General features: G+C 43.8%; 1 protein-coding gene across 1 annotated transcript in view; it reads right to left on the reverse strand.

Annotated features, from left to right (window-relative positions):
* The window catches only part of col27a1b (collagen, type XXVII, alpha 1b), a 707279-nt gene extending 696807 nt beyond the window's left edge, over positions 1 to 10472 (reverse strand). The window contains exons 1-2 of the mRNA XM_087998238.1: positions 10355 to 10472; positions 9711 to 9872 (exon numbers count right to left, since the gene is read on the reverse strand). Coding sequence (XP_087854364.1) covers positions 9711 to 9754 — 44 coding nt within the window. The 5' untranslated portion in view covers positions 9755 to 9872; positions 10355 to 10472. The remainder of the gene's footprint in view (positions 1 to 9710; positions 9873 to 10354) is intronic.
* Between the last annotated feature and the right edge of the window lie 11322 nt (positions 10473 to 21794).

Raw genomic sequence — 21794 nt, forward strand, 5'->3', positions numbered from 1 at the left:
CCTACAAACTCCTGCCATTTTTGCTCTACTGTCTTCCCGGTTAGCCTCTGCTTCCAGTCTATTTTAGTCAGTTCCTCTCTCATGCCCTCATAATTACCTTTATTCAACTGTAACACCATTACATCCGATTTTGCCTTCTCCCTTTCAAACTCCAGACTGAACTCTATCATATTATGGTCGCTACTTCCTAAGGGTTCCCTTACTTTAAGATCTTTTATAGAGTCTGGTTCATTGCAAAGCACTAGGTCCAGAATAGCCTGCTCTCTTGTGGGCTCCATGACAAGCTGTTCCAAAAAGCCATCCTGTAAGCATTCCATGAATTCCCTTTCTTTAGATCCACTAACAACATTATTTACCCAGTCCACCTGCATATTGAAATCTCCCATGATCAATGTAACCTTGCCTTTCTGACATGCCTTCTCTATTTCCCGGTACATGTTGCGTCCCTGGTCCTGACCACTGTTAGGAGGTCTATACACAACTCCAATTATGTTTTTTTTGCCTTTGTGGTTCCTCAATTCCACCCACACAGACTCCACATCATCCGACGCTATGTCATTCAATACCATAGATTTAATTTTGTTCTTAACTAACAAGGCAACCCCACCCCCTCTGCCCACCTCTCTGTCTTTTCGATAAGTTGAAAAACCATGGAGGTTTAACTGCCAGTCCTGACCCCCCTGTAACCAAGTCTCTGTGATGCCTACTACATCATAATCATTCACTATTATCTGTGCCATTAGTTCATCGGCTTTGTTATGAATGCTACGAGCATTCAGGTAAAGTGCCTTAATGCTAACTTCCTTATCATTAGAGATGTTGGAAGTCATATGTCCTAAGTTATCCTTGCTTTTTACTGCATTTACTGCATTTACTGCAGTAATTTGCTCCGACATCCAGAGTATCAGCCTGCCATTCATTCTGACACACACCAATAGTAAGCAGTGAGAGCAGAGAGATTACTGATGGAAATAATGTGGGCGCCTCCACCACCAATGTGCTGGACTGCAGCATGCATGTGTAGGTGTGCATTGTCATAGCAACCCAAACTCTGTGAGTGAACAGTGACTGCAGAGATGTGCATCAATATTCATTGGACTTTGGAAAAGGATACGTTTTCCAAACTCTTCAGTGATTTTTGAAATGATGTTGAAGTTCTATGGCTGCTCCTCTCCAGTTTTAACACCCTTTTTGACAGAAACAACCTCTTAAGGATGCAGACACAGCACAGTGCTCTTTTTGTGTGGTGCCTGTCCTGCGCTGTTTCATGTGGAGTAGCAGCAAAAACATTAGCTTGTCTCTGCTTTCCTTGACCAAATAACATGCCAGGCTTTTAACTTGGGGGAATTCAGGAACGGAGACAGGTTTTTTTTTGCGAAGAAAATTATATTAATGTTCAGCTACATTGAAGATCGGCCAAACTGCAGCAGAAATGACACATTAAAATTACAGTTGTCATACCTAAAGAAGTAATGGACTAGGGAGCCGAGAGGTTTCTACAGATATTTTATTTTTGTAAATATATTTTCCTTGAGCTAGTTACGAGGAGATCAGCAATAATATCCTACTTTGAAGTAATATAATTTCCTAACACCACCCCCCACCCCCCCAAAAAATCCCAAGGAAAGTAAATACTTTCTTAGTTTTGTACAGAAAAACTACTGGAATGGTCTGAATTTTCTTACTGGCAACTTTAACAAAGATAATTTTCTTGTTTCAACAGGGAAATTTTCGCAGTCAGAAATAGCTCTGACAATAAATGAGTTAGATTACAGTCATGGAAATGTGTTGCTGGAAAAGCGCAGCAGGTCAGGCAGCATCTAGGGAACAGGAGAATCAACGTTTCGGGCAATAGCCCTTCTTCAGGAATGAGGAAAGTTGGTCCAGCAGGCTAAGATAAAAGATAGGGACGAGGGACTTGGGGGAGGGGCGTCAGAAATGTGATACGTGGAAAGAGATCAAGGTGAGGGTGATAGGTCAGACTGGGGTGGGGGCGGAGAGGTCGGGAAGAAGATTGCAGGTTAGGAAGGCGGTGCTGAATTTGATGGATTTGACTGAGACAGGCTGGGGGGAGGGGAAATGAGGAAACTGGTGAAATCCGAGTTCATCCCTTGTGGTTGGAGGGTTCCTAGCCGGAAGATGAGGCGTTCTTCTGTCAACCGTCGTTTCGCTGTGGTCTGACGATGGAGGAGTCCAAAGACCTGCATATCCTTGGTGGAGTGGGAGGGGGAATTGAAATGTTAAGCTACAGGGTGGTTGGGTTGGTTGGTCCGGGTGTCCCAGAGGTGTTCCCTGAAACGCTCCGCAAGTAGGCGGCCCGTCTCCCCAATATAGAGGAGGCCACATCGGGTGCAAAGGATGCAATAGATGATATGTGTGGAGGTACAGGTGAATCTGTGGCGGATATGGAAGTTTCCTTTGGGGCCTTGGAGGGAGGTGAGGGGGGAGGTGTGGGCGCAAGTCTTGCACCTCCTGCGGTTGCAGGGGAAGGTGCCGGGAGTGGAGGTTGGGTTGGTGGGGGGTGTGGATCTGACGAGGGAGTCACGGAGGGAGTGGTCTTTACGGATTACAGTCAGGTTCCTTCACTCTGTCGAAGGCAAGAATGCTCAGAAATATCTTAGAGATTTCTCCAAGAGGGCGATCAGACATTGTAAAAACGAAATGCAATAGAGGCGATGTACATGGACTTTCAGGAAGGTTTTTACAAGGCTCCATACAAGAAAGTTTTGGCGACAATTAGGGGCAGCATGGTGGCTCAGTGGTTTGCACTACTGCTTCATTGTGCCAGGGACACGGGTTGGGATCCTACCCTCAGATTACTGTTCATGTGGAGTTAACACGTTCTCCCCATGTCTATGTGGGTTTCCTCTGAGTTGTCAGGTTTTGTCCCACAGTCCAAAGATGTGCAGTTTAGGTGGATTGGTCATGGGAAATGCAGGGTTACAGGGGTGGGGTGTGTCTGGGTGGGAAGCCCTTTGGAGGGTCAGTGTGGACCTGATGGACTGAACAGCCTGTGCCCACAGTGTAGGGATTGTATAAAACTAAGAATGTGATGGAAATCTTGATTAAAAATGTGTTGGAGGGGAAGAAACAACAAAGAAATTAAGGGCACTTTGTTAAGAATGATTGACAGAAAGCAGTTGCTCTGGAAAAGAGTCATAATGGCCTCAAAATGTTAACTCTGTTTCTGTCTTCACAGATGCTGCCGGATCTATTGAGCTCCTCCACCATTTTCTGTTTTTTTTTGAGCTGTTCTGAGGGTTCTGATTTGATATCTTATCTTCTGCCAGTGCACTTCAATGATTTTAATTTAGGACTAGGGACAGAGGGGTCCAAATCAGCAAAAGATACAGAAAATAAAGACATTATACGTAAATTTGACCATCACAAGAAGCTGGGAGGGTTTTACTCTTAAGGTCATACTGATAACCAAAGTTATGGCACAGGGAAGTTAATATTAGATAATATGCAGCAATATATTTTGTAAAGAAATATGAAATATTAATCTTCAAAAGGGGAAATGTAGAAGGGGTGAGGAATTTGAAGAATCACGGGATATTAAAATGCATATCTCACATGAATAAGACGATTAAGAAAAGCTAACAATATACTGGGTTTCATAGCAAGACATGAGAGAGAGGGACAGAGAAATAGAGAGGGGGACAGAGAGAGAGAGAGAAGGGCAGAGAAAGAGAGAGGGGCAGAGAGACAGAAAGCAAGAGAGAGAGAAGAATGGGGAGAGGGTGGGAGAGAGAGAGAGAGAGAACGAGAGAGACAGAGAGAGAGAGAGAGGTACAATATGAAAGCCCAATATAAGATGAATCTAAGTAACACCACTGTTGGAATACTGTTTACATTTTTAATCTTCATACTATTGGAGGTATAATGCAGAAAGCTCAGTTCAGTACCTTTAAGGTTCTGAATGCATGGGAAAATTCAAGGGAAAGGTTGGAAAATTGGAGCTGTTTTCACCAGAACAGAGGGAATCATGAGACAATTTGATAGATAAGCTTTTTGTTATGTAAGATGGTAGAACCTGGATATAAAACCAATTGCAAGGGGTTTAGGATAGAAAAACAGGAGAAACATTGAGGTTGTGGAGAGCAACAGAGGCTAAAGATCAAATAAAGAACAAAGAGCAGAGCACCACAGCACAGCAGCAGGCCCTTCAGCCCACCAAGACTGTGTTGGCATATCCCTTCTTGACTTATCCACTTATGTTTCCACTGTCAGGGAACTGTGGACCACTACACCTGAATCTCTCTGTATGTTGATGCAACTGAAGATTCTACCATTTACTGTACACTTCCCTCCTACACTAGATCTTCCAAAATGCATCACCTCACAAATGGTCCAGCTTAAACTCCATTTGCCATTTCTCCACCCAAGTCTTCAGCATATCTATATCCTGCTGTATCCTCATCATCATCTGCAGCTCCCCCAATCTTTGTACTGTCCGCAAACTTTCTAATCAGGCCACCTATATTCTCCTCCAAATCACTTAAATAAATTATAATCAACAGTGGTGCCATTGATCCCTGAAGAGTATTGGAGAATGTGTCTCCTGGAACTTGTTCTAATCACCCTAAAGGTTAAGAAAGGAGTTTCCCAGTGATTTGGGGTATCCCAAATTCAATTTTATTTCATTTGATTAATTGTTGTCACATGTACCTAAGTACAGTGAAAAGTTTTGTTTTGTGAGCAGTGCAAGGACATACAGATCACAGGGTGGTTAGACAGAGTGAGGCATACCAGGTTACACTGCACAGGAGGGGCACAAAGCAAAATTATCATTAGCAAGATAAATTTTATTTGAAGTTAGAGAAATCCATTAATCAGTCTGATAATGACAGGGCAAGAAGCTGTTCTTGAACCTGTTTTCAAGCTTCTGTATCTGACAGAAGTGGTTGTAGGAGAGCATTACCGGGGTTGGAGGGGTCTTTGATGATGTTTCTGGGGCAGCATGCCGTGTAAATACACTTCATGGATGGAAGGTTGGCTTCCGTTATGGTCTGAGCTGTGCACATCACCATCTGTAGTTTCTTACGGGACATGGGAGTGAACAGCATTTGTTGCCCATCCCTAATTGTCCTTGGACTGATTGGCTTGCTTGACCATTCCAGAGGGTAATTAAGAGTCAACTGTTTTGATGTGGATCCATAGACTCGACCAAGTAAGTATGGCAGATTTCTTTCCCAAGCAGGCATGAATGAACCAGATCAGTTTTAACAATAATCAATGATAGTTTCATGGTCACTATCCCTGAGAATAGCTTTGAGTTTCAGACTTGTTAAATTAGATTACAGTTCTAGTTAAAGCACCATTGTGCCATTGCTAGAGGTGGCAAATGGAGTTTAATGAGGACAAGTGTGAGGTGATTCACTTTGGTTGGAGTAACTGGAATGCAAAGTACTGGGCTAATGGTAAGATTCTTGGTAGTGTCGATGAGCAGAGAGATCTTGGTGTCCAGGTACATAGATCCTTGAAAGTTGCCACCCAGGTTGACAGGATTGTTAAGAAGGCATACAGTGCTTTAGCTTTTATTAATAGAGGGATCGAGTTCTGGAACCATGAGGTTATGCTCCAACTGTACAAAACTCTGGTGCGGCCGCACTTGGAGTATTGTGTACAGTTCTGGTCACCGCATTATAAGAAGGATGTGGAAGCTTTGGAAAGGGTGCAGAGGAGAATTGCTAGGATTTTGCCTGGTATGGAGGGAAGGTCTTATGAGGAAAGGCTGAGGGACTTGAGGCTGTTTTCGTTAGAGAGAAGAAGGTTGAGAGGTGACTTAATAGAGACATATAAGACAATCAGAGGGTTAGATAGGGTGACAGGGAGATCCTTTTTCCAAGTATGGTGACGGCGAGCATGAGGAGGCATAGCTTTAAATTGAGGGGTGATAGATATAGGACAAATGTCAGAGGTAGTTTCTTTACTCAGAGAGTAGTAAGGGTATGGAATGCTTTGCCTGCAACAGTAATAGATTCGCCAAGTTTAAGTGCATTTAAGTCATCATTGGACAAACATATGGACGTACATAGAATAGTGTAGGTTAGATGGGCTTCAGATTGGTATGACTGGTCAAGGCAACATCGAGGGCTGAAAGGCCTGTACACTGCTGTAATGTTCTATGTTCTATGCTATGTACAGTACTTGAAAAGAATAACTGGCGTTACTAGCTAAGCTCTGTTCCTCAGGCTATGAAGATCTGCTTGCCAGAAGAGATTTTGGGGTGGTGTGGTGGCTCAGTGGTTAGCATTGCTACCTCACAGTGCTGGGGACCTGGGTTTGATGCTAGCTTTGGGTGACTGTCTGTGTGTAGTTTGTACATTCCCCCCTGTGTGTGCTCCGGTTTCCTCCCAACAGTCTAAAGATTTGCAGGTTAGGTGGATTGACCATGCTAAATTGTTCCATAGTGTCCAGGGGTGTGCAGGCAAGTTGGATTAGTCATGAGAAATGCAAGGTTGCTGGGTAAGGGTGTGGGATTGGGTGGGATGCTTTTTGGAGGGTCAGTGTGGACTTGATGGATCCAATGGCCTGCTTCCACACTGTATGGTTTTGAATGAGTTCCTCATGTGTAGTGTTCCAATGATTGTATTTAGTGTTAACAATGTATAGCTGAAGTAGTTATGTACACTTAATCTTAAGTTCAGCCTGATAGTCACACAAGGGACAATCATGTATCTCAGATTAATGTAACTAGCTACTAAGTAATAAATAATAAATCTTCTTACTCTTCATCTAGATTAAGCCTCACTTCTGTCAAAGTGTTTGTGTGGGCATCCTTTCCCACATGGTATCAGAAGCTCAGACTGATACCAGAAAGTAGGATTGGGGTCAGCAAAGTTACCCAAAGCTCTGTAACCTCACACTTAGAAGATGGTGAGCAGCGTTAAGGATTTTCCATGATCATAGTCCTGGTGCAGGTATATTGACAGAGCTGTTAAGAGGAAATTCCAGGATTCTGACCCAGGAACAGTGAAGGAACTGCAATCTTTTTCCAAATCAGGATGTTTCTGTGCATCTGCTGCCCTTGTGCCTCTAAGAGGTTTGGAAAGTGCAGACAAAACAGCCATGGAGCAGTGTATCTTTTAGACAGTACACACTGTGCATCACTGTTGAAGGAGATGAATGTTGAAGATGCTGGATGTGGTGCCAATCAAGCGGGCTACTTTGTCTTGGATGGTGTCAAGTTTCTTGAGCGCTGTTGGAGCTGCACTCATCCGGGCAAGTGGGGAATATTCCAAATATTCGATCACACTCCTGGTTTGTGCTTTGTAGATGGTGGACAGGCTTTGGGAAGTTGGGAGGTGAGTTACACTCCATAAAATTCCCAGCTTCTGACCTGTTCCTTCAGCCACAGAACTACAGGTGGGTCCTACTCTGTTTCTGGCCAATGGTAAACCCCAAGATGCTGATAGTGGGGGGTAATGCCTTTGGATGTCAAGGGTGATGGTTATATTCTCTCAAGATGGGGGTAGTATTGCTAGCACTTGTATGTTGTGAATGTTATTTGGTACTTACCAGCCCAAGCCTGAATTTTGTCCAATTCTTGTTGCATTTGGACATGGACTACTTCAGTGTATGAGTTGCAAACAGTGCTGAATGTTGTGCAATCATTGGTGATTAGACCTTATGAGGGAGGGAAGGTCATTGATGCAGCAGCTGAAAATACTTGGGCCTAGGACACTATTCTGAGGAACTCCTACCGAAATAGAGCCTACTTGATTGACCTCCAAAAACTATAACCTTTGTATTAGGTATGACTCCAATCAGTGGAGAGATTTCCCCCATTTTCATTGACTCCAAGACTCCTTGATGTTATATTTGATCAAATGCAGACTAGACATCAAGGACAGTCACCCAGTCTGCAGTCCAACGCTTTTGTCCGTGTTGAATGAAAACCGTAGTCAGCTGAGGATAGCAGAGCCCAAACTGAGTGTCAGCGAGCGGGTTATTACCGGAGAAGTGCCATTTGATTATGCTACTGATGGCACCTTCCATTGCATTGCTGGTGATTGAGAGTGGACTCCCAGGACTGTCATTGGCTGGGTTGGCTTCATCCCGTGTTTTGTGGACAGGACATACCTGAGCAAGTTTCTATCTTGCCACATGGATATTGATAGGCTTGGAAGGTACTGTTGAAATAACCTTGCAGTATTGCTGCATTTTGTAGATGGCATACACTTATACAATGAATGTTTAATATGGTGCATACAGTCTGTTCATGTACATTTCCAGCCACATGTCTCTGAAGTGTGTGACAAAAATAGAAATTGCTTGAAAAGCTCAGCAGGTCTGGCAGCATCTGTGGAGAGAAATCAGTGTTAGCGTTTAGGGTCAAGTGACCCTTCCTCTCTGACGTGTGTTCTTCAATTGATCCCATTTGTGAGTAGCGTAGGGTCTGAGAACATAATCAGAGAGAGTAGTGTGGAGCTGGAGTTCTCCACAGAACTCCAGTCCAAAGCAATGTGGCACGGTGGCTCAGTGGTTAGCAGTCTCACAGCATTAAGGACCCAGCTGTGATTTCAGCCTTAGGTGACTGTCTGTGTGGATTTTGCACATTCTCCCTGTGTCTGTTTGGGTTTCCTCCCACAGTCCAAAGATGTGTAGGTTAGGTGGATTGGCCATGCTAAATTTCCCAGGAGTGTGCAGGCCAGGTGCATTAGCCATGGGAAATGCAGGGTTACAGGGATAGGGTAGGGTGCAGATCTGGGTGGGATGCTCTTTGGAGGGCTGGTGTGGACTCAATGGGCTGAATGGCCTGCTTCCACAGTGTAGGAATTCTATGAATTGTTATTTTTACACCCCTCACTCTTACTGATGAAAGAACAGTGCTCCGAAAGCAAATGCTTCCAAATAGACCTGTTGGACTATAACCTGGTGTTGTGTGATTTTTAACTTTGTACACTCTTACTGATGTGCACTTAAGTAAACTACAATTATCCACAACATATTTCCATACAAGAATAGCTTGAGCGGGTTATTTTGCAGCCTGTATTGTCGCAAATGTTCTCAGCCTGAGGTTCCAATGAATTTGAACCTCACGCCACCCACGTGTAAACCTCAGCCAACATCCACTGGAACAAGAAGGTCCACTCCTGGCTATTAAATGGTCAGTTTTACTGATCACTGCTGGGTAAGTGACGATACATATCTGGTGAAGCAGCAGTAACTTAATAGTGGGCAGCCCAAATTATGTCCTCTCTCAACTGAGAAGCAATGGGAGTTGGTCCTTGAAATTAAACAGTTGCTGAATTGTGCATAATCCTCTAAGCATATTCAAGATCTTGCCCAAGGAGGAGAAACGAAATATTTACAGTTGCATAAACCAGCTTCAGCAGCCTCTCAACATCAATAAAAGGCAGAGTGAAGCTTCCTTGGAGATCAGGCATTCCCTGATTAGCTACAGCTCTTGTCCCTTGGTGGCACAAGGGTTAAACTGTCCTACATTCGCAGTGCACCTGTAGACAGTGAGACATTACCCACAACATGAGTCTAGCTTAGGCTTTGTCCTCAACATGACAAGGTTCGTCCAATGTTAGTCCTCATCAAGTATTCATTCAACGTCTCAACGTGGAACCAGCTCAGTGCTGTAGTTCTGAAATCGTCCTATATTCACGTCAAAACTCTCACACGGTTACCCATTCTCTCAACTGACTGAGCAAGCAGCAACACCGGACAATACACATTACAATCCGTTCTCTTACCTCTGCTCCCCCATCTCTTTTTCGACATAATGAAATAACGTCATGATCCTCTGGAGGACAGTTAGGTGTAATTCCGATCACATGACACACTCCAGCCTTCGGAAAAGAGCGACACCAACTCAGCACGAGCTTTGAAAGCATCCGAAGTGGCACATCCTTCACCTTGGATTCGAAAGAAAGATTTCAGCCCTGCGTCAACATGTTTCTTTAAACTGCCTTGTGGCACACCCTCAGGCTTTGGGAAACATAAAGGAAAGACTGCATCTTGGCTTTAACATTTTATAAACAGCGAGACAGCACAGCCTAGACCACCTGAGACCAACCCACAGTCCCTTGTGACAAAGAGATCCTTCATTCTCTTTTTGGAGGTCTGGAGCTCCCCACTCCCACTCAAAATTCCACTTCCACTTGACATCCCTTCCTGCCTCAGGTTCTCCTTCCTCTCCCACTCAATATCCTAATTCTGCTCCTGCTTCTGTTAGAGATTATGCTCCTTGTCTAGGTCCAACTTTAAAATAGTGTGTGCACTGCTCCAGAAATAACAGCTAAGGCGCCAACAGCTCACTGCATTCTATTTACTCAATCTGCTAGTGATACTTTGAGTAGAACAAAACACACTGCACTATCCTTTACGTTCAACATACTTGATAGACTGTTTCAGCTTCCATGAGATGATTAGGCAAGTGGCAGGATCTAAGACTGTGGCAGCTTACTGACGGAGGCAGCCAGCAAAAATCACTGATGTTTGGCAGTGAGCATCATTTCCTTGAACAATGCTAGCACTTTGTGAGAGGCTGTCAGGGGAGTTCCACAGGCTGGCTGCGTCCGTGTGGACACACTGGGAGCAGCAGAGAGGGTGCTGCTTGCTCACCCTCTGTGGTCTCTCAGAAAGTGAATGGATCTTTCAATCTGTGTTGTGACACACCCTTGGCTTTGGATGAGAGATTGCACCAACGTGTGTAGAACGGAAACTTGCTGGGTTCTCATCCTAGAGAATGTAAAACCTCGGAGACTGATTTCTCCCCTGACAGGAGGGTCTGGAAGTGGAAGTCACGGGCTCACGATTAACTTCATAGAATCCCGACGGTGCAGAAAGAGGCCTCTCGGCCCAATGAGACTGCACTGACCTTCTGAAGAGCATCTTACAATTCTATTCAGCACAATGAAGAGACAGCTCCCGTACACTGTAGTGTCTCCACTCTTAGTGTGCTATGTCTCAGTCTCTTCCTGAGCTAAGAATGATTATTGTCTGATTCTTGGAAGTTTTAACAAATCCTTTTATTTACCCATTGTAATACAGAATACTGATCTCAGTAATGGTGCAAGTGATTCCATCCTCTTTTCTCAGTCTCAAGAGCTTGTGGGGTGGCATGGTGGCTCAGTGGCCACGAATTCACAGTGCCAGGAATCTGGGCTCAATTCCACCCTCGGGTGACGTTTTCCCCGTGTCTGCATGGGTTTCCTCCAGGTGCTCTGGCTCCCTCCCACAGTCCAAAGATGTGCAGGTTAGATGGATTGGCCATGCTTAGTGTGGGGATAGGGTATGAGTCTTCAGTTAGGATGCTATTCAGGGGAGGTTGGTATGGGCTTGATGAGCCAAATGGTCTCTTTCGCAATGTAGGGATTCTATGATTCTGAGTTGAATGTGACAGCTGACTATTAACATTGACCTTCACATTATACTGCAATACATGAAACAAATGTCTGGAAAAGCTGAAATGTTCAGTGCTCTTCTACCTAGATAAAAGAAAGCTACGGAGAGACCAGATCAAAACCTGGACATAAAGAAGATCTTTCTACTTGCGGGTGAGTTGAGAACAAATAATTGAGGAAGTTCGAGAGAAACGTCTTTACTCAGAGAGAAGTGAGAATGTAAAATCCATTATTACATGGAGTGATTGAAGTGAATAACATTGATACATGTTGGGATAATATGGATAAACCTACATTTTAGATGCCTTACTGCAGTTATACAGAGCCTTGGTGTGACCACATCTTGCGTATTGTATGCAGTATGACTCTAAATCACACCATGGCAGATACTGGAATTTAAACTCAATATAAAAATCTGGAATTAAGAGACTATTCATGACCATGAATCCATTGCTAATCGTTTGAAAACTCCATCTGGTTCACTCATGTCCTTTAGGGAAGGAAACTGCCATCTTTACCTGGTTTGGCCTACATGTGACTCCAGACCCACAGCTAAGTGGTTGACTCTTAGCTGCCCTCTGGGCAATTAGGAATGGGCAATAAATGCTGGCCTAACCAGCGATGCCCTCATCCTGTGAATGAATAAAAAATGTTTAGCCTGAAAATCAGAGTTAGAAGTGTAAACACTGACCAATGGATGACTCATTTCTAGAACTCTTGGTCGAGCTGGGGTGTCTATCATTATCTCTGTTGAGCAAGGTAAAAGCTCCAAATTCCAGGAAGGAGGCTTGTAAAACTCCATTGGAGACAGAAATTATTCATTTGTATTACAGACTCAAACAATTGTGTTGAAGCTAAAATAATTGTTTTGCATTTCTGGTTAAACCATCCTAAAGCTTGGCACATTCCCATAATAATACAAGGTGGATATTTGTTCAGGATTTTTTTTTGTTGCTTAATGTATCTTTGTGTGTTTGCTAACAGAAGCAAGTAGCTCAGTTTGGGAGGGAGTTGTAACTCTGTTAAGGTGAACGCTATGTCTTACAGTGTGTTCAGAAAGCCTACTGGTTGTCATAGTTAGGGCTGTCATAGAAGTAGAATTACACTAATACCATTGGTCACTAATATCATTGCAGTCTATGTTCTGTAGGTTGACTTACAATATCCTTAGGGAAGGAATTCCCTGATTTTGATCAAGTGGCACTGAAGGAATGGTGATGGATTTTCAAATCTGGATGGTGAGTGGCTTGAAAGGGAATTTGCAGGTGGCAGTGTTCCCATGTAGCTGCTATCCTTATCCTTCTTGATGGAAATAGTCATGGATTTGGGAGGTGTTGTCTGAGGGTCTTTGGTGAATTTCTGCAGTGCATCTTGAACATAGTACACACTGCTGCTGAGCGTCAGTGGTAGAGGGAGTGGGTGCTTGGGGGATGTTGTGCCAATCAAGCAGGTTGCTTTGTCCTGGATAGTGACAAGCTGCAAGGGAAAGGCTGTTGGGAGATTTGCCTTAGCTTGCAGCCAGTGAAATCAGTCTGCAGTGGTCATCACAGAGCCCTGTGGCAAAGTCAGATTGGAAAGCTGTGTAGAGGGAGCTGGGGATCTGCAAGTAACCTGAATAAGGAGCTGAAGCATTCACAATGTCAAGGTCTGTGAAGAGGAAATTAAAGTTTCACATGAATATTATTTAAATGGAGAAAAACTGCAGAAAGCTTGGAAAAGAGGAATGTAGGAGTCCTCTTCCAGACGATGAAAAATACTAGCATCCTCCTTCAGCAGGTAATAGGGAAGGCAATTGAAATGTTGATCTTTATTTCAAAGGGAATGTGTATAAAGTAGGGAGGCTTTGCTAAACCTATACAAGGCACTAGCCTGATCAGAGCTGGAACACTGTGAACAGTTTTGGGCTCCTTATCTAAAAAACGATATCCTGGCATTGAAGCAAGTCCAGGAAAGGATTAACAGGCTGATACTAGGTATTCAAGGACTGTTTTATGAGGGTAAGTTGAGTAGGTTGGGCATGTACTTGTTGGAATTTAGAAGAATGAGAGATGACCTATTGAAACATACAAGGTTCTTAGGGGACTTGACAGGGTAGATGCGGAAAAGTTGTTTCTTCTTGTGGGACCAGAGGGCATAATCTCAGAATAAAGGATTGCAAATGTAAGGCAGAGATGAGGAGGAATTTCTTATTGCAGAAGATAGTGAATCTCTGGAATTTTTTACCACAGAGGGTCATTGAGGTTGGGACATGAAGTATATTGTTGAAAGTGTGGTGCTGGAAAAGCACTGCAGGTCAGGCAATATCTGAGGAGTAGGAGAATTGACAGTTTGGGCATAAGCCCATCATCAGGAATGATCCCTAATTAAAGGCTTATGCTTGAAGCCTCGATTCCCCTGCTCCTCAGATGCTGCCTGACCTATTGTGTTTTTCCAGAGCCACACTCTCGACTCTGATCTGCAGTCCAGAATTTCTCCTCACAAAGTATATTGAAGGCTAAGATCGACAGTAAGAGAATGAAGATTATGGGGAAAAGGGAGGAAAATGGAGTTGAGAATTATCAGATCAGATATACCTTCATTGAATGGGGGAGCACATTCGATGGGCAGAGTGGACAACTTCTACTCCTACAAGTAATGGTCTTAATGGTTTTATGGACTGACCAAAAAGCTGATGGAAGAAACCAATGAAATCCTATCTCAGAGGAATAGCCAGAATATTAAAGAGAATTAAAGCAAATTCCGGAAGATTGTGGCATATTTTTGGGCTGGTCCGATGAAAAGTAAATGAACCTTCAAAATTTTGCACTGTTTAGAGAACTCTTGAGGGCATGTAAAAATTAGAACTGGCCTTAAAGCATAAATCTGTTTCAGCTATAATGCTGACTTTGTTTCATCCTTGTTTGATATACAATAAAGTTTGTTTATGTTTAAAAGAAGAGTGAAAGCTTGTGGTGCAGTTCTGTCGGTTAATTGCTGGGTGTGAGGATTGCTTCTCGTAGGATTAACGGTCGTAACAAAGGTCTGTTTACTCAAAGCTTCCATGAGATGATTAGTCAAATACCTGGATCTGACTCTGCGGCAGCTTTCTGAGGGAGACAGCCAGCAAAATCGCCGGAGCTGGCAGGAGGAGCTATTTCCAGAAACAATGGTAGCACTTCACGGAAGGTTGGCAGCACGGTCCCACTGACTGGCAGCATTCTCGTGGACTCAATGGAAGCAACACAGAGGACACCACTATCCTCAGCAACCTCCAAGAAAGTGAATGGGTCCTCAGTCCCTGACAACCTTTGGCATCGTTGAAGACATTGGCACCAGCTCGCTGCAGTTTGTTGACATTTTTACATGGAATTTGTGCAGAATAGAAGCATTTCATTTTGTCCATCAGGTAGGCACCCACTTCACTTTCACACATTAAATGCACATTTGTTCACATCGAGATCATTTTCATTCCAGGTGAAACTATGAAATCCACTTTGAAAATAAAAATCAAGCCTTTATTTCTCTCACTGGCTTGTATTTTTGTAAATAATGTGGCAACATCTGTCCCCTTTTGCAAATCGATTTTATTTCAGGCTTTGCAGCGAGGAATTTTGCAATAAATTATACAAATTTGCTGGAGCTATCCATGGGAGATGATCAATCCTCTGCTGAGCTGGGTTTCAACCAATAATACAGACACGAAAGGAAATTCTTGAAAAAACTGCCTTAGCCAATGCTTAGTCACTGTGAAGCATCTTACTGTTGGTTTCATGAGCACAGATTCTCCCGGATTTTTACTCACTTTGGTCACTGTTTACATTTATAGTGGCATAGAAATAATTCATCATAACTGCCTGACCAAAATAGGAACTTATGTTTAGTTTGGGCATGGAGACATTCTCCATGCAGTGGAACCAATGCCCAGAGATGCTTGGTAATGGTAAACTCTATTGATGTTCACTCAAAAGACACTCTTCTGCTCTTTACTCTCAGTGTTTAGGCTCAATGCTCCTTTGTACCAGCCACTTCCATTGTGTCCTACCTTCTACCACTCAGGGGCAGGAGGAGACCATTCGGTCCCTTCACATCTCCTTTACCGTTCCATGAGCAAATGGATTTTCCAATCGGAACATCAATTCTCCATTCCTGCCTGTTCCCGATGACCTTGCTTACTGACTATCCATCCACCCCCACCTTGACAGTATTCAAGAAGAGAAAGACAGAACAATGTAAAACTGTGCTTCTTAAACTTATTCCCAGTTGGTTTAGATGTTGGTTAGAAAATGAAGAGATATTAAAAAGAGAAGTTACAAAAAGAATTGCTGTGTAGTTCTTAATTTTAAATAGTACAGTTACGGTAAATTCTACTTTTAAGGGCACAGCAGTGTTGCAGTGCAAAAACCAGAAGTCCAAATTACAGATGCACATTACAAATTGCAGATGACACCAAAATTGCTGATGTGGTGGGCAGTGAAGAAGATTATTTCAAAGTACAACGGGACATTGCTCAGATAGACCAATGGGCTGAGAAGTGGCAGATGGAGTTTAGTTTAAATAAATGTGAGGTGGTGCATTTTGGAAAGGCAAATCAGGGCAGGACTTATAATCTTAATGAGAAGGTCCTGGGGTGTGTTGCCAAACAAAGCGACCTTGGGGTGCAGGTTCATAGTTCCTTGAAAGCAGAGTCACAGGTAAACAGTGTGATGAAGAAGCTATTTGGTACGCTGGTCTTTATTGGTTGGTGCATTGAGTATTGGAATTGGGAGGTCATGTTGCAGCTGTACAGGATATTGGTTTGGCCACTTTTGGAAAACTGTGTGCAATTCTGGCCTCCCTGCTAATAGGAAGGATGTTGTGAAACTTGAAAGCGCACAGAAAAGATTTACATGAATGTTGCCTGTTTGGGAGGCTTTCAACTATAGGGAAAGGCTGAACAGGCTGGGGCTGTTTCCCTGGAGGGTCAGAGGCTGAGGGATGACTTTATAGAGGTTTATAAAATCATGGGGAGGGCATAGATAGGGTAAATAGACATGGTCTTTTCTCCAGAATAGGGAAGTCCAAAACTAGAGGGCAAAGGTTTTAGGTGAGAGGGGAAAGATTTAAAAGGGACTTAAGGAGCAACCTTTTCATGCAGAGAATGGTGCGTGTATTGAATGAGCTGCCAGAGGAAGTCGTGAAAGTGGGTACAATTACAATATTTAAAAGGTATCCGTATGTGTATGTCAATAGGAAGGATTTAAAGGGATATGGGCCAAGTGCTGGCAAATGGGACCAGATTAACTTAGGATATCTGGTCAGCATTGGCGAGTTGGATCAAAGGGTTTGTTTCTGTGCTGTACATCTCTCTGACTATAAAATGTGGAGAGAGAAACACGGTTAATGCTTTGAGTCCAACATGAGTTTTCTTCAAATCAGCTCTGGTGAAAACCTCCACAGGATGGTAACTCTGCTTCACTCTCTCTCAACAAATGAGATTCTCCAGCACATTCTGTTTTTATTTCAGATCTCCAGTGTCCGCAGTATTTTGCTTTTACGTATTCAAAGATTCACAGCCCTCTGTGAGAAAAACACTTTCTTTATCTCTGTCTTAAGTGGGAAACCACTTAATTGTAAACAGGGCACTCTACACTCAAAACTTATCCCACAACATTTCTCTCCATCCACTCTGTCTAACTCCTTCATATTTTCCAATCAATCAGTAATGTTGCCCACATCAACTGGTTTTGCAATGAAAATCCCCAACTTGGAAGAGATGGTGCAGACAGAACAATGCAAGCCAATGCTTCTCAAACTTATTCCTGGTTGATTTAGATGTTGAATAGAAAATGAAAAAATATTAGAAAGAGAAGTCACAAATGGAGTCTTTCACCAGTTCCTAATTTTAAATCGTACAGGTATGGTAAATACTAGTTTTAAGGGGACTACAGTGTAGCAGTGCAAAAGCTGTAAGTCCAAATTATACAAATGTTCTTCCTTTCTGGGTAGTAATTTGAATTCTGGTTCACTACATCGAATTGCTATTGTTTCAGGAGCAGCTAATTCCTGTGAGTGTGTGAGCACAGTTAGAAAAGCGCTATACAATCCCAGTTTTGCTAATAAACCACTCAGTTACCCAACAAAAGCGACTTAAGGATTAATGGTGAAATAAACTCACATATTGTGGATATTTTTCTTAGTGCAAACAGCGTCACTCTGATTATTTGTTCTTTCATGGGATTTCTTTTTCCTTTATTCATTTATGGGATGAGGGTGTCTCTGACCAGGCCAGCATTTATTACCCATCCTTTATTCACCCAGAGGGCAGTTAAGAGTCAACCACATTACTGTAGGTCTGGAGTAAAATGTAGGCCAGACCAGGTAAAGATGGCAATTTCCTTCCCAAAGATGAGTTTTCCAACAATCAATTCATAGTCACCATTAGATTCGTAATGCCAGATATCTATTGCATTCAAATTCCACCATCTACCAGTTCCCCAGAACGTTATCTGTATTAAAAGCCCAGCGACAATACCACTAAGCCATCACTTCCTCTGAAATCGGCTGGCATTTGTTCCCCATCCCCAGCTTGCACATGAACTGGGTGGTTGACTTGGCCATTTCAGAGCGCAGTGAAGCAGCGCCTACATTGCTATGGGTCTGGAGCCACATATCGGCAAGATCAGCTAAGGATGGCAGATTTCCTTCCCTAAAGGATACATGTGAACTGGATGGGTTGCTTTTAGAGGACAATTAGAGTCATAGAGATGTACAGCATGGAAACAGACCCCTTTGGTCCAACCTGTCCATGCCGACCAGATATCCCAATCCAATCTAGTCCCACCTGCCAGCACCCAGCCCATATCCCTCCAATCCCTTCCTATAGTAGTTTGGGGTTAACATCCCTGAGCTCAATCCTCGAACTATTCAGTAATTTATTTTTTAATCCATCTGATGCTATGGTGGGTTTCAAACCTACGTACCCAGACTATTGGCTTAGACTCTGCATTACAAGTGAAAAGCACTGTATCACCACCACCACCACCGCATTCCCTCTCCAAACTGCTTCCATAACTGAACTCCCTCATCCACAGGGCTATTCTCAAAACCCTCTTCTGTATTCTCCGTAATGCTTTCATCTCTTTATTAAGGAGTATGGGGAGAATGTAGGAAAGTGGACATGAGGAATGGTGGATCAGCCATGATCCTATTGAATGGTAGAGCAGGCACGAGGGGCTGAACGCCCCCTCCTGTTTCTATAATTCCTTTCACAAAATTTGGTTCCTAGAACTGGTCACGCTACGCCAGCTGAGGTTGAGCCAGGGTTCTAGATGAGCTTTACTAGCTATTAAAATCTATGCAGAGGGTGGGACCATGGCTCAGTGGTTAGCACTGCTGCCTCACAGCACCAGGATCAATTCCACCCTTGGGTGACTGTCCGTGTAAAGTTTGTACATTCTCCGTATCTGTGCAGGTTTCCTCTGGGTGCTCCAGTTTCTTCCCACAGTCCAAAGATATGCAGGTCAACTGGCCATGCTAAATTGCCCATTATGTTCAGGGATGTGCAGGTTGGGTTGGGTTAGTCATGGGAAATGCAGGGATACAGTGGGGTATGGGTATGGTGGGATGTTCTTCGGAGGGTCAGTTTGGACACAATGGGCTGAATAGCCTGCTTTCACACTGTAAGGATTTATAACAGGGCATTGAAGTTAGGCTGGGCCTCTGGATTGCTGGCTTAGTGATATTACCACAATACTACAGCCTCCCTGGGGTAGTAAAGGTGCAAGTTAAGTCAACTAGGTCATTGTAAAATATTATAGAATCTTATTTAGAATATAATTCTCCATAACTGCAGTGAATCTTTCTGGTATTGAGATCTCTAACAAGACTTAAGTCAATGGCTGATATTTTATACAATATAAGTTCTCAAATATCTGAAATGGATTTGCAACTTTCCAATCATTCTCCCAAACCCAAATTCATAGAATGATTGTGTTAGTGGTGGCAATGTCATAATTATATCCAGGGTATGAAGCTAGTCTCAGTGATAGTGACCAGGAAGCTATCATTGATTATTGCAAAGATCCCTTTGGTTCCTTAATGTCCCTTAGGGGAGGAAACCTTCCCTGTTACTTGGTCCTGCCATGTGTCCCCAGAGCCATATCAATGTAGTTGTGGTAGGGACAGAAATTACAGAGCATGGTGCTGGTCCTAGACCAGGACATCAATCCTGCCCTCAGGCCCGAGCCTGAACAAAGCGGATCTCAAGAGCCTGAAGATCCATTTACAGGCCATGATACAAACTCCCATGTCCTGGGCTCTGAATGTGGTTTGCTTTATCTGGCCCTTGCAATTGTACAGAAAGCCACTCAGTTCAAGGGCAATTAGGATGGATGGTCAATGCTGGACTTGTAATGACACCCACATCCCACGGAAATTAAAACGATAAAAGCTGATGACTGTCTTGCAAAGCACCGACAGTTCTGTGGGTTAGTTATATCGCAAGTACCAGCAGGACCTTGTGATGGGGTACTGAGCAGGGGAGCATGAGCAATCGTGCCAGGGCTTCTGGCAACAGGTGGCGATGGTAAGGAAGGGCACTGAATAGGGGAGCTCGAGCAGCTGTGCCGGGACCTCTACAGCAGGTGGCAATGGTGAGGAAGGGCACTGATCAGAGGAGCTTGAGCGGTTGTGCTGGGACCTCCTGTAGCAGGTGGTGATGCTGAGGGAGGGCACTGAGCAGGAGAGCTCGAATGGTTTTGCCGGGACCTCTACAACAGGTGGCGTTGGTGAGGGAGAGCACCAACCTGGGAAGCTCAAGCAGTTGTGCCAGGACCTCTACAGCAGGTGGCAATAGTGAGGAAGGGCACTGATCGGGGAGCTTGAACGGTTGTGCCAGGACCTCCAGTAGCAAGTGGTGATGCTGAGGGAGGGCACTGAACAGGGGGCTCGAGTGGTTATGCTGGGACCTCTACAGCAGGTGGCAATAGTAAGGGAGAGCACCACGCAGGGGAGCTCAAACAGTCAAACAGATATTGCACAGAGAAAGTACTTTTGGAGGAAGGAAGGAAGCTTCATGAGAGATGGATCAGTCAGACAAGAATTTCCTCAATTGGATGTAAACTGAATCCCATGGAAATATGCTATCCCCTGTTCTTAAACTTAATTTCCCTTCATGTTTGTAATGATCAGTGCAATAAAGAGACCCTGCTCACTGATGATTGGGTTATCCACATGTTCAAATCTCATGTTACATTCTGCCTAACAATTTGGTGGAGGAGCATTACGTTGGAAGTTTAAATGTACCAGAGTAGCAGTTGCAGAGCCCCAGGCTGAGGGAGGGCACTGCCAGGAACAGTGGAGGTCACATCAATCGGCTTGTTGTGGGTCAACACTTAAAGCAAGCGATTTATGCCTTGTTTCCAACAGCGAGTCGTTTACATAGTTTTCCCACAGGCAAGAAGAAACTACTGGAGAGAAACTTGTGATTCTTGCCAAAAGGCAGGAATTCCTGAAGTCCAGGGTGTGATTGATTGCTTACATGTCACCTATGTGCTCCAACACACAATCCCCTTGAGGGTCCACGTGAATTGCAATGAGCATTTATTCAACTAACACGGGTCTTCCGGCCAGGATAACGCAGGTGAATCTCTCAATAAACTGGCACGATGTCTTCATTTCACAGCAGTTCTGTCTTCCCTTCACGAGGAAATACAAGGCTCAAGAGGCGACATCACCAGCCGAGACTCACAGTCCCTCTCAACCTCCATGGACAGTGACAATAAACACCCAGTTGCTAGGGTACCAGATGACACAGCAGCAAAAATGAGCTTTTGTTTTGCCATGGAAGAGGATATGGAGAAACTGAGGCTGTTCTCCTTGGAGAAATGATAATGAAGATAGAGGTATTCATGAGGGCACCTGGATAGAGAAGTTAGGGAGAAAACTGCTCCCTTTTGAGGAAGGACAACAGCTGAAGGCACCAATTTATGATGATTGATGAAAGATTCAAAACAAAATACCAATAAACATATCCTATCCATTGTGTACTTGGGGGAGGGAGGGAGGTGATTGGGGAGCAGCTCCTATGGAAACTTTCAGAAGAGCTTGGCTAATTATCTAAAGAGAGAAGTATTGCTGGGCTACAGGGGAGGAAGAGAATTGGGTGAGTGGCTCTTGTTGAAAGCCAGTGTGCACCTGATTGGCCGAATGGCCTCATTCAGTGCTCTACCCATTCTATTGCCCTCTGACTCCATGATAAGTTCAGCAGACATGCAAGTAGAGCATCTTTCTTCTTCCTGTCAACATGATAGAGTCTAAATATTCCAATTAATTTTGGAATAAAGAGACCCATTCGTACTCTGGTGATACCCATCTCACCACCACCATCTCTCAGGTAGAGAGGAGGGATATCAACAGGCAATGTAAGAAGCATCAAATGATACAGCAGCATCACCCTGGAAACATATCATCAGA

Source organism: Chiloscyllium plagiosum, unplaced genomic scaffold (assembly GCF_037043375.1).
Source record: "Chiloscyllium plagiosum isolate Xiang-an unplaced genomic scaffold, Cpla_swu_hap1 HiC_scaffold_21, whole genome shotgun sequence".
Taxonomy (NCBI): domain Eukaryota; kingdom Metazoa; phylum Chordata; class Chondrichthyes; order Orectolobiformes; family Hemiscylliidae; genus Chiloscyllium; species Chiloscyllium plagiosum.